The 13195-nt window shown below is 32.9% G+C and overlaps 2 protein-coding genes across 3 annotated transcripts in view; one reads left to right on the plus strand and one right to left on the minus strand.

The window, feature by feature from the left end:
- The window catches only part of LOC106057963 (kinesin-like protein KIF26A), a 307846-nt gene extending 302645 nt beyond the window's left edge, over positions 1-5201 (plus strand). For both annotated transcript variants that reach the window (XM_013215332.2, XM_013215331.2), the window contains exons 17-19: positions 281-468; positions 1218-1432; positions 1535-5201. In XM_013215332.2, coding sequence (XP_013070786.2) covers positions 281-468; positions 1218-1432; positions 1535-1675 — 544 coding nt within the window. In that variant the 3' untranslated portion in view covers positions 1676-5201. The remainder of the gene's footprint in view (positions 1-280; positions 469-1217; positions 1433-1534) is intronic.
- Positions 5167-11097, minus strand: LOC106057962 (cysteine-rich PDZ-binding protein-like). The gene is made up of 6 exons (XM_013215329.2): positions 10858-11097; positions 9694-9759; positions 9252-9306; positions 8662-8744; positions 7593-7610; positions 5167-6644 (listed from the first exon to the last, which is right to left on the minus strand). Exons 1-6 carry the CDS (start codon positions 10871-10873, stop codon positions 6580-6582), a joined length of 303 nt encoding a protein of 100 aa, XP_013070783.1. The 5' UTR covers positions 10874-11097; the 3' UTR covers positions 5167-6579.
- Positions 11098-13195: the final 2098 nt, after the last annotated feature.

The raw sequence follows: 13195 nt of genomic DNA on the forward strand, positions 1-13195 counted from the left end.
TCACTTATAAAATACAGACGTTACTTCCCAAATGAAGATGATTACATAGAATAATGATTCTACTTAAAGACCTTTACATCAAAGATGAAACACAATTTAAATCTCTTTCCTAAATAATTTAGTTAAATTCTTAATCTAAATTAAACTATTTGAAGCTGTTTCCCCCTTTTAATCAATTAATGAAACACTAAATACCTTTTAGTTGAAATCCTTAATTTTAATATTTTTTTTTTTTAATTTCAAGTTTTGATGTCGAACTTTGTCATTGTTCTACCAACAGCACAATCAGTACAGAAGTGCACCCAGGTCATGTTCACCCATGTGCCAAGGCAGAAAATCTCCATGGAGGCACCAGCAGTGGCTATGAAAGTATGCTGCGAGACAGTGAGGCGACATGCTCGTCATCTGGACATGACGACAGCGGAAGTGAGTCTTCCTCTGAATGCAAGAAAGGTTCAAAGAGAAAAGGTATTGGTCAAACTTTAAACCCAGGACCATACAATATAACACAGAATAAAAAACCAACTTCTTAGGTTTAGGCACTAAAGAGTTTGATTAAAGTAGATGAGATGCAATAATCGTTTTGTATTGGCAAGGCATCATTTGCTAAAAAGAGAGTAGTTACTATCATGTTAATTAATTATATTGTGATTTAATTTGACCAGCGCCCTGAATCACCCCCATACAGACTCTAGAAAAATTGTACCCACCAAGAAAATAAAATAATATGCACGAACTTTATTTGCAAAACACTGAATAAATAATAGGAAATGTATTTGTCAGTAAAATGTGCAGCAAATTTCGTAACTCAATGTACTATTATTATACTCACAGAGTTATTAGCATTAAAAATATTTATTATTGAAAAGCAGTTTTCGATAGCAACTTGCTGGGGTTATTTTTGTTAAAATAATGTTTATATGTTGGGTAGAACTGTTAACAGATCTATTGCAAATAATATACTGGTATTTAAATGTGCAAAAAAGACTTATTGACCGCTTGTATATTTTTTTTTAATCTTGACAAAATTTAAAGAAAGACTCATAAGAATGTTTAAAAGTTAAGTTTTCAAACCATATTTATTTATTTTCTGACATCTTTTCTAAAACTAATTGTCATTGAATTTTTATATAGTTTTTTCTAAATCTTTTCATTAGTATAATTGTTTCATTGTTTAATTCCATGGCTAAATTCTTTTATTTCTGCTTCCTCCCAAGGAACTAGACGAAGTCGCTCTGCGCCTTCTCGATCCACAGAGAGTTCCCCAGCTTCCAGTCAGCCCAGCCAAGCTGGTAGCAGATCTAATGGACCGACCCATAAGGCCTGGGTTGATACTAGGCATTTGCATAAGGTGAAAGACGAGCCTCTGGAACTCAAGAAATATGATCCAGATGAAGTTGAAAGACTAAATAGAAGGCGATTAGATGAAGAAGTAAGTGATATAGATAGAATACAAGCTTTCATTTATTTCCTTATTCTTGAAATCATGCTTGCTATATTCTTTGTTACATTATAAAATATTTCCTTTCATCAGAAAAATTCCAAAGGTGAAGATGTTACTGGTGATGATGAATCCAAAGACAGGATAATGATGGAGAGAAATGGCTGGTCTTTCGACTGCAAATTTTTTATGTGCTTTTCTTGCAAGTCACGGCAAAGGGGAACAGACGTATAGCATCTTGTGCCGCCAACATATTGAGAACTAGTCCAAGTGCCTGCAAGTGTTTTAATATTGAACAACATGCTTGATATGGACAGTATGTGAGATAGTTACCACTCTGAGCTCATACTTTTGAAACTGTTATATTGATGACTGATATGTCATTTGTCATTTCTGAAAAGTACAAAAGTGTTTACAACCATAGTTTGACATCTTTAAAACTGAACTAAAAAATTTTAACATGCTGACAAAGTTTTATATTAAAACTTGATTTTTTTATTTACAAAAAAATCAAAGTAATAATATTTTAAATTATCTATGCAATAATTTGCACATACATTTTTCTTTATTATTTTAATTAAGATATTTAGTTGCATCTAGCGGTTGTTGTTTTTTTTCTTCATATCTCTTTATTGTAACAGTAAAACTATTAGTGGCGTTATCTATTTAATAGAATAACTTGCAGGAATTGCCTACCTTTGCTTTCAAAATTAACAAAAAAGTAAACGTAGTATTGATTTTACCTAACATTTTATATAATCTTAAAAAAGTTAAATACACAATGGTAATTTTTTTTTATACATAGAATAATCAGTTTCAATAGTACAAATTGCGTTTTCAAAAAATAATCTGATTTTTTCTCATATTAAATGCATCAAAAAACTTATCAACATGAATTAGAAAGATTCAAAAGATAAAAAATGCAAATAGATTAAGAAATTTGTAAATTCATTAATTATGTATTTATGCAAACTGCACCCAAGTAATAAACTGCTGTTATTGTTACTCCAATATGCAGTGTACTAGAGAACCCAACTGTGTTACTGTATTCAATATGTGTATATACAGGATATCATTTGCTGTAGTTATTTAATTTGGCTTGTACTATAGTTCTGGTCTAGAAGTATTGTTTGTGTGTACATTTTGTTTTTTTAAATTAAAACAATAAACTTTTTTCAAAAGATGCAAGTGAAACAATTTTCTGGTGAGGTTTTCAGTTATCATGATGATGGAATAGGAGAAAAAAAGACAATTTTTTTTTTTAGTGAAATAGTCAGGTAAATGTGGAAAAGTATTGTTAAATAATAATTAGAAAATGTGTCTGATAACAAAGAGCTTGAAAATAATTCAGAATCAGACACTTGGTAGAATGGCATTGTTACTATCACATTGCCATTTGGTTGAACTGAAGGGAAAAAAAAAGCTGACATGCAATAAAAAAAAAAGGAAAACAAAATTAAAAAGCAAATATTACAAAGGATCATTTTCTTGGCTTGAAGTTACAGAATTAATTATATTTCCTAATCAGCAAAATGTACTTGTTTGGATAAGAATAAGGCCTAGCATTGAATATTGTTGTGTCTCTAGTGTTGAAATGGAAATGAGAAAAAAAAATGTTTCTACTGCAGTTAACTACAATGTGTCTTGACTCTGTGATTTACAAACTGACTAATCAGTGGCTAGTGCTTCCTAGTTTGAGTCAATACAATCACACTGTGTTCTGAAAACATTGCAACTGACCTTTATTGTAGTAACAAGTACCGATAGTGAACATTGTGAAACATAATCACTGCATAAGTACAAGTATCGTTGATAAACATGAAAGTATACACCACTTTAACTGCTGTCTGTAGACATACAATAGCTCTGTCTCATAGAAATTAAATAAAAGTAGCCATAGAATTCCTTTCAGACCTTGTAATCTTTGGGGCAGACGATGTAATGGTCATCTGTTTCTCATTGAAAAACATTTTTTTTAATCTAAGCTCAATGGGGCAATGCAGATTCTTTTTTTTTTAAACCATTATTTATTCCAAATATTTGTACTGATTTTCATAATCAGTGTAAAATCTTTGATATTAAATTACAGATAAATGTTTATTTACTCTTATAATAATACAAGTGGTACATAATGATCACATTGTATCTGATGCAGGAGAGGCTGAATGTTATGTAGACTACTTCACCTGATCAGTGGTTCTCTAATTTATATATATATATCTCTAACATACAGCTCCAATTGGTGAACATATGTAATGATAAAAGGGATTGTGTAACAAACTTATTTAGTAGTTATAAACTTATCTACCAACATAGTAAGACTCCACTAGCACGATTGTAGTAGGCCTTATAGACTCCACTAGCACGATTGTAGTAGGCCTTATATAGTTTAAACATGTCTGTCCATGTGTCTGCCTGCTTGCTCAGTATTGCAATGCAGCAAAAAAAAAAAAAAAAAGATATATAAGTACTTTATAAAGCCATTGAGTACTTTCTACCATTGTTTGCTCACTTTTATTTTCAACTATTCAAGATGTGTAAATTTTTTTGTTCAAATGGAGGCAGCAGACTCTTTGTCAAAGTGTGAACTTATCTCTTGATACACAATGTTGTCAGTAGTTGTCACCATAGAACTTTAAAATGAGTCTTTTTTTTTTAAAGGGGTTGTTCTCTCTCCTTTATTCCCACATTAACTATAAATAGGGTAAAAAGAAACAAGAATGTTTTTATATATATATGATAGCCACTTCAAGGCTTGAAGAATAAAATGTATCCTCTATTGCAGTGAGAGTCAGTATCTTAATATTTGGTTCCTTGTAGACAAGGTCGACATAATAGCATTCTGTATCTTTCCATTTTTTATAAAGATAACTCCCTGTTATAATGAATATATTTTAAGCAATAAATTACATTAAAATTTTTTGTTGTTGTTTTGTTTCAAAGCAAATATTCACTGAAGGATGTAGAAATTTGTTCTTCATTGTGCGAGTTAAAATTGTCAACTTGTATATATAGACTGCAATATTGTTACTAATGACTGAGTCAAACATATGATGACCAGAAGTCTACAAATATTTTCTGTCTTCCCACTAAATTTTACCATTGAGTAGAATGTTTAGTTTCAATGGAATTCTAGTGCAGACAACTTCCAATGAAGAATGCAGACTGAAAAAAGGAATAGCTTTTTTTTTTTTTTAAATTAAAACTGTTAATTTTCTTTGTATTTATTTTCTTTTAAAATATTGATAATTAAATTTTAAAATAATATGTATCTAATTGAGCCTATGCCCAACTTTTTCAACTTTTGTGTAAGCACAACTGACGTGTGCATAAAAAGAAATATTTTGAACTGTAAACTTTGGCTGTAACATTATGTTATCCATCATTAAAAAGATGTACTATTTATAAGTATTTAGTGGCAAAGGTTTATTTTACTGCATCATGTATTGTAGAGTGAGATCATTTTTGTTCCGCCATTGAGTATCCAATAGTCAAGTACAATTCTACATATATCCATATCTGCTGTAAATGATTTGTTTTGTACATAAGGACTGTATCTAATAATATGCTTCTCCCCCCATCTCTCTTCCGTGTCTAATTCTTCATGTAGTATTGGGACACCCTGCCCTTGGTGCCAGCTGTAGTGAGAGACTTATCAGTTCATTGACATTTTGTTTTCATCTCATGGAAAATTCAAAACAAAACATAACAACCTTACTATGAAATGACTTTGTAAATAAACTGTGCAATTTATTTTGTCCATGAGTTGTCTACCTTGTGATACATATCTGTCTAGTTTGTGGCTTGAGTGTTTTGTACAAAATGTGGAACAACATCAACACTATTGATGTATATTCAATGAATCAATCTAAAGTATAAGTAGATGTGTGTATTCATCCAAAACAATGTGAGTAAATATCCAAATACAATCATACAAAGATAGACAACTTCTGCAAATCCTAAAACCAGACAGAACTAACTACTATCATTTACGAATGGTCTTCTTGAGCTGGACATTATTTACGCGAGAAAAGTTGGGTTTTTTTCATAATAAATTTTTAAATAAAGAATCAAACTAACAAAATGGAAATGAAAAATGTATTGGCAAACTAAAAGTTAATCACTGTAATCTGCTCTATTTTTACATGTTCTAGGATGTATGATGCTGTTTGCATTCTTTAAACATAATTTATGAAGAGGAGAAAGTGACAAGAAATGTGGTGGAGAACCTTAAGAATATGAAAAGAAGAAAATAGTGAAAGAATGTCAAATAAGCCAAACTGAAAATAACTTTTGCCAAATAAATAATAAAAATTACTTTGTTCTACAACAAAAGAGCTTAGAAATTTGATTCTAATTATAAGATCTCTTCAATGGTATATTTGTTGATCAATAAGTCCCTGTACACTGGCTACACCACAATGTTCAAACTGTGTTTTGCTTGGCAGCTTGTTAAAGTCAGTAACTTTGTCAAAAACTTAATTATAAAAGTATAATTTAAATTTTAAAAAAAAGCACAGCAATAGAAAAAGAAAAATAGCTATTTACAAAATTAGACAAATAAAAGCAACATTGGACCAAAACTTGATGGAGATAATTTATCTTTTTCTTAGAAACAGTTTCATTTCTGAATGAAACATACCCCAGTATTTTTTAAACAAAATTTTAATAATAAACTAGAACAACCAAAATTGTTTCTCTGCTTGGACCAATTCTATTTAAGATTGTTTTCAAATTCTGATAGAAATGATTATAATCAAATGTGCAAGTAACAACAGTTACCATTTTATGATATATTCACAGTATCAATCTTTAACATTTTACAATGAAGTGTTCAAAGATATATTTCATTACAAGTCCAATTCTTTGAAGCCTTCACATTATTTCAAACACGAAGCTGCATTAATACTTAATATTTCTTCATCAATACAAAATGTGATTTCAAGACATTTAATTAGCTACTAAAAGTGTCATAACTCCTTCGTTATGTGTTATATACTTTAAAAAAAAAAAAAAAAAAAAAGTTAAATTCCTATTTACAAATAGTATAAAATGTGGTATACATATATTTACATTTTATTTCATCCAATCCTCCCAAAATTACAAGTATAACATTTTCATTCAAAAAATTCTAAACTTTATGTTGAGCTTTGTCTGTAGTTTGCAGTTTCTAAAACTTTTTTACCACACATTGCACATATTCCTGGGAACAATTCATACAAAATTGTTAATTACAAAAGATAGGAACTTGAGATCTATGCTCAAGGACATGTACTACAAAAGTATTCTTGGGGATTCTTGTAACATGAAATTAGTGAATTAAAAATTGTTTCCTTGGTTAAGAGATAAGTTAAAAAAAGACTAAGTTAAAAAGGGACTAATTTAAAATAGGACCAAGTTAAAAAGGGACTAAGTTAAAAAAACAACTAAGTTACTTATTTAGAAGACAATTGAAGATCCTAAATTGTGTTTCTCTTGATACTCATTATAAAAAAGTAAGAGTTCCCCCCCATTACAATTTACACGGTTATACTTTGTTTAACTTTCTGTTTGGATGATGTGCTAATGTCAGGAAGTGTTACATTAAAAAAGCTAATACAAGACTTTAATGGCTTCTTCCTTATCTACTTTTTCAAATGATAATAATTTGTGGGCTAATTACTGCATTGCCTTCAGCCTACACAGAGTATTTTTAAAGTGATAATTGGCTTACGCAGACCAATACCACTCTTTAAACTAAATGCAGTTCACAGTAGCACAGAAGTCTGAGATGGCTGTGAACCACAGATAGCCCTAGACTGGCTGCCGACCTAAGCTATAGAGCCCAGTCTGCCAAATGGCCTTATTGCTGATTTGGTTCTACATCTTGAAGTTAGATCTCATCTAGATCTAACTAGATCTAGTCCTAGAGCTATTAAATACTAGTAAATCTAGTAGTGATAAAATAATGATAAAACAATAGCCCTAGCTATTTAAATACTCAGGACTAAAAGTTAGATTCATAACAACATCATTAAATCTGCTTTAGAATTGCAGAAACATGGATGGAGAGAAAAAAAAGAAAATGACATATTTCAAAAGTTATAGTTTTTCATGTCCCTGAGTTCTGAAATGCTTAACGGAAAATTGATATGAAAGAAAATCAACCAACCTTTTTTGTAAGCACAGCCTGAAATATAATATATAGAATAAAAATTAAAACAATAAATAGCAGAGATTGTTTACACACAAAAAATAATTATCACATAACATAAAATAGTATTAAGATAAAATCTAATTAAACATAAAAATGTGCATGATGAATGATAATGGAAATAACTGCATAATGTTGCCAGACATATGAATGAGTTAAATTCCAAAACATAATTTGTAAAAAGAATTGATTTGTGAATCTTATTCAAGTTTGAGATTATATATATCTTCTTACAATGATGATAAGCAAAGAGCTATCATTACTATAAAAAAAAAATAATATAAATGAATTAGTTGGCACTAATAGTTTCACAACTAGTTTGATAGACTTTCCAATATGTTCATCCCAAATACAAAATATTATAGATTATATTATATAAGCAATGTTGGGGACCTTTGATCACCAATGTCCACATTTAGTGTGCCCTTAAGGGGCTAGTGGCTGAGTGGTAAAGCGCTTGGCTTCTGAATCTGGTTCAGTGAAGGCAGGGATTTCACATTTCTGATCCAATTTTAGGATGTTCTAGTCCATCCAATTATAATGGGCACCTGACACTAGTAGGGGAAAGTATAAGACAGTTGGTCATTGTGCTGGTCACAAGACACTTCAATAACCATTAGCCAAAGAAACAGATGAGCTTTATATCATCAGTACCCAAAGATGAAAAAGTTTGAATTTACAATCTACTTTTACAATCAATAGTGGCAGTAGAATATGACATTTATACTCAAGTATTTTAAAGCTTTGCGACATTAACTACTACAAGGCAGATGAAGTAGGGTTCACATATTCTAGTGGCCAAAGGTTAATTAAAAATCATATGTGTCCAGTAAAGTGACCATCTGTCCTGACTTTCTCTGATGTCAAGAAGCTAATAAACTGAACTCATCAAACCTTCAGGAGAATTCCCTGCCAGGATTTAAATTCTGGACATTCCTTTTCATAACTAACAGATTAAATTAACCAGCTTTTTATGCCATCTGTAAGCTAGCATAGTAACAATGATGTATATCAATGTAAGTATTACCTTGGCAGTAGTGAGAGCCAGGTTGGTGAACTGAGGTTTTACATATCCTGCACTTCTCAAACCCTTTCTGATATGGATTAAACCTGAACAACAACCACAAACATTATGTCATCAGTTTATACATTCAGATCACATGAATTACTATTTATAATGCATACATCAAAACAAGAACAAGAAAGCAACCATGAATTCCTTTGCAAGATTTAGAGTTCTATTAGGATAATTATGTTAAATTGACTTGCTCCCGTACTTTATGCTAGATTAATTTGTTTGAGAGCTAGTTATATAAAGATTGTCTCCAGCCTGTGCAAAATATTTTTAAAGTGATTATTGGCTCGCGCAGGCCAATACCACTCTTTACACTAAATGCAGTCCACAGAGGCACAGAAGTCTGAGATGGCTGTGAACAACAGAGTTGGATATGGCAAAATATGTAGGTCGCAGCTGGGGCTGCATATGACGGGAAAAACTGTACAGGGTTTTGCATTTATAATATAGATAACAAATAAATAATAAGTAGGCCTACCAGTAATAATTCATAGCATTAAAAAAGAAGTAATCCAAACTGCATTTAATACTAGAGTACAAACCTATTTTTTTTTGCAGTTAAAGCTTTGTTTTCACCAATCTTCCGCCCTCCACTTTCTGAAGAAAAAAAAAATATGTGTATAAAAATATATCTATGTATAGTGAATATGTGTGTACATGTTTCTGTTTAGTTGCCGAGAGGCTAAGAACAATAGAACTTGGCTTGTCTTGGCTACCTATGAAGGGGGCTCAAAGTTCGACACCAACTTGAGCAGATTTGTTTTTACTGAGCGCCTAAAGAAAAACCTTCTTCCAGATAACTCCTCCCACCACTGGTCCACAAATGAGATTGGACCATAACGCTCTGAGCATGCTATAAGCATGAAAGTAGCGCTATATAAAAGCTATAATACATATAGTTCAATATTGGCAATCATAAAAATGTACAATAAGACAACTGAAAATATTTTCTAAACAAAAAAGAAATGAGTAAGAAGCCTCTACCTGTGGTGTTGCTTGCTCCAGCTTTCCATGGATCAGGTGTAATTACTTTTCCCAACTTCTTTTGACCTATTTGGATGTAGAAAGATAAGTATGACCAAAAAGCAAATGCTTAAAAAGTAAAAAAAAAAAAAAAATTAATAGTCAAACAATGTAATGTTACTCTATTATATTTTTGGACTTCAATGTTTATAATGTTTGCTTTTGTTTTTGTTTTTCAAACAAAATGTAATTTAAAAGTTTAGTTTTTTAACTCGAAGATTTTTTTTAATATTGCTATTTAACTTGTTTCTTCAAGGAAACTCAAACCTGGGTGGATGGATCAATCATCATCATCAAACTCCATTTGAGTGAGGGCTAGAGAGGCTCAAATTCTCTCTTGCAAAAGCCCTGGACAGAAACACTGCTGTTTTGCGTACCAGTAGTGCATACATGTCACCACACAGGTGTAGAATTTTTGACCCATCGAGATGGAGATCAGCAGTCTGGGGCAGTCAAAAGGAATACGAGAATGTTTCCTCTTCTTCTCTGCAGCGGGGGCACCGCGACAGCCATCAGAAATATGAGCCAACAGGAAGTGGCCTGTCCTGCACTGTGCTATAACAGCTTGCTCAGACCTGAACAGCCTCCATCATGGGGAAGTGCGGTCAGGGCGCCTCATACGCTCCCAGACTCCGCCTGCTTTTTGGGACTTGTCCCAGCACTCAAACCACCCCTCCATTTCTGTCTTCCGAATCACAGCCAGAGCATGATGAAGACTCACAGTCCACTCAATGGGTGGTGTTTGCCCTCCCTGGTGGGCCAAAGAGTCTCATACTCATGGTGACAGTATGATGAGTATCATACTGTCATAGTCATAAAGATTTAAATCTAGTCATTCTAGTGAAATCTAGAACTAAATCTAGATCTACTAGATCTATCTATTCTATAATCTAGTCTAGAGTTAGAGAGTCTAGATTTAGATTCAGATTACTTAGACTAAGTTATAATCTTAGAAATTTTACTGACTTTAATGACTAAACAGTGACTTTCCTAACACTTTACACTAAGTTTAAAGTTACCACTAGATCTAGATTTTCTAGAGTCTACAAGTAGTAGTAGTACAAGTGAGTAAAAGTTACAGTTTACATACACTATTTACAATTTACAGTAATTGTGAGTACTCACACTTTTCACAAACCATATTATTTGGTATGACGACGTAGATCTAAAGATCTTACTATATAGATCTACTAGATCTATGTAAATGTAAATCTTTATTTATGATTTATTTTTTATCTTAGTCCAAGACTCACTTTTACTTTTAGGCAGTAACTTAGTGAATCGACTACAGATTAACTTAATCTCAATCTGTAATCATTAAGATTTCAAATACAAATTAATAATTAAATACGGTACTCTCTCTGACTCTAGACTGAGTCTAGACTCTAGTCAACTCTAGTCTAGTGACTCTAACTCTAAGAACATAGAGACATAGATCTAGATCTAAAAATAATATAGCTAGATCTGTCTATGTGATAAATAAAAGAGTCTTAGATCTATGATACGCGGATACTATGTTTAAATGTTAGTATGTAGAATGTAGATCTAATAACAAATGATTTCTAGATCTAGTTTAGATTCTATTGTACAAAAAAAAAAAAATGAAGCTGATCTCCCTTTCATTGTAAAACGTTAAAATTGAGATTCGCGTTAATACATTATTATTTAAGACAAATGTCCAACAAAGCCTTTGTTTAGGACAGTGGTGCCCAAAATACGGCCCACGGGACAGATCCGGCCAGTCGAAACGTCGGTATAAAGTGTAGAAAATCCCCCGCCAAAAAAAAAAGGTTGAAAAATGTATCTCATCCTCACTTTTTACAAAGATTACATATCAACTCACTCGGTTTATCTGGTAAAACGTTTGTACTCGTTATTTCTCCCACATCCAATCTCGGATCAAGCTGTTCTCTATGCAAGGCTTTATACTCCTTTGTAATGTTTTGTCGGAGTTGACAGCATTCCTGGTGAACTTCTACAGGCGGGAGGAGAAACCACTTCTTATGATTTGCAACAAGATCTGGCTATCAGGAGAATGGCCCAAACCCTGGACCCCATCATTCATCATTACCCTTCCAAAGAAAGGCAATTTACAACTCTGTCAAAACTACCGCACCATCAGCCTCATAAGCCATCCCAGCAAAGTAGGCCTAATATGCTAAAATCGGCTAAAACCGATAGCAGACAAAAATATATCAGATGAACAAGCGGGTTTTAGACAAGGTCGCAGCACAATAGAACAACAAATCCTAAACCTCAGAATACTCTTTGAAAAATACCTCCAACACCAACAGAATCTTTTCCATGTCTTTATTGATTTCAATAAAGTTTTCGATCGAGTATAGCACGGGGCACTCTGGGCGACAATGGAGAAGTATAACATAAATAAAAACATAATTAAAGTTATCCCGAACCTCTACAAGGATGCCACTAGTGCGGTGTAGGCCTAGGCTAGTTCAACAATAATATTGGAGACAGGTTTAAAACCTCAGTTGGAGTAAGACAAAGCTGTCTACTTTCACCAACACTTTTCAATATCTTCCTTGAAAGGATAATGGAAGATGCCCTCGTAGGCTATGAAGGTACTGTAAGCATTGCAGGAAGAAGAATTACTAACTTTCGCTTCGCAGATGACATTGTTGACCTAGCAGGGACAGAAGAAGAACTAGTTGACTTGGTGATGTGCATTGACAAGACTTCCGCAGCATATAGTATGCAAATAAATGCCGAAAAAAAAATTATGACCAATAGCCAACAGGGTATTAGTTTTGGAGGTGAAAAGCTGACTAGTGTTAGCAGCTTCAAATTCCATGGAGCTTATATTGTCTCAGTCTCAGATGAGGGAACGAAGCCTGAACTACTGGCCCGAATCGCATAGTCCACATAAGCCCTTTCAAAACTTAAAATAATATGAAAAGACAAAGGCTTAACCCTCGGCACCAAAGTCAGACTGATGCCCTCCCTGGTCATGGTCACATTTTTATTTGCTTGTGAGTCTTGGACGCTGACTGCAGAGCTAGAGAGGAGGATTCTGACAATCGAATTGAGATGCTACAGAAGGATCCTAGATAGCACATTCAAAGACCGCATCACAAACCAAGAGATTCGAGACAGGGTTACTGCAGCGATTGGACCCAAGATGACCTGCTAATTATCGTAAAAAAACGCAAGCTTAAAATCTATGACCATATTACAAGATCTTCGGGGCTTGCAAAGACCTTCATTCAGGGAACAGTACCAGGAAAAAAAAAGAAGAGGCAGAGAGAGAAAGCGATGGAATGACAACATAAAAGAATGGACGGGCCTACCATTGAAAGAGGTTCTAACTTAGGCGAAAGACAGAGGAATGGAGAAAGACTGTTGACGAAATTTGCATGGTGCCCCCAACGGTCTAACAGACTTAGGTATAGGTAAAGGTAAAATGTAACCCTGTGTCCCTTAGGTTCCAATGACCAGTTGAAAA

This window comes from Biomphalaria glabrata, chromosome 3 (genome assembly GCF_947242115.1).
Source record: "Biomphalaria glabrata chromosome 3, xgBioGlab47.1, whole genome shotgun sequence".
In the NCBI taxonomy this organism is placed as follows: domain Eukaryota; kingdom Metazoa; phylum Mollusca; class Gastropoda; family Planorbidae; genus Biomphalaria; species Biomphalaria glabrata.

What these genes read in the sequence shown, in the direction of transcription:
- LOC106057962 (XM_013215329.2), bottom strand. An exon ending in TGGAGCAAGCAACACCACAG is followed by an intron (nt 9,307 to 9,693) that starts GTAGAGGCTTCT and finishes TTTTTTCTTCAG; the next exon opens with AAAGTGGAGGGCGGAAGATT. An exon ending in TTAACTGCAAAAAAAAATAG is followed by an intron (nt 8,745 to 9,251) that starts GTTTGTACTCTA and finishes GTTGTTGTTCAG; the next exon opens with GTTTAATCCATATCAGAAAG.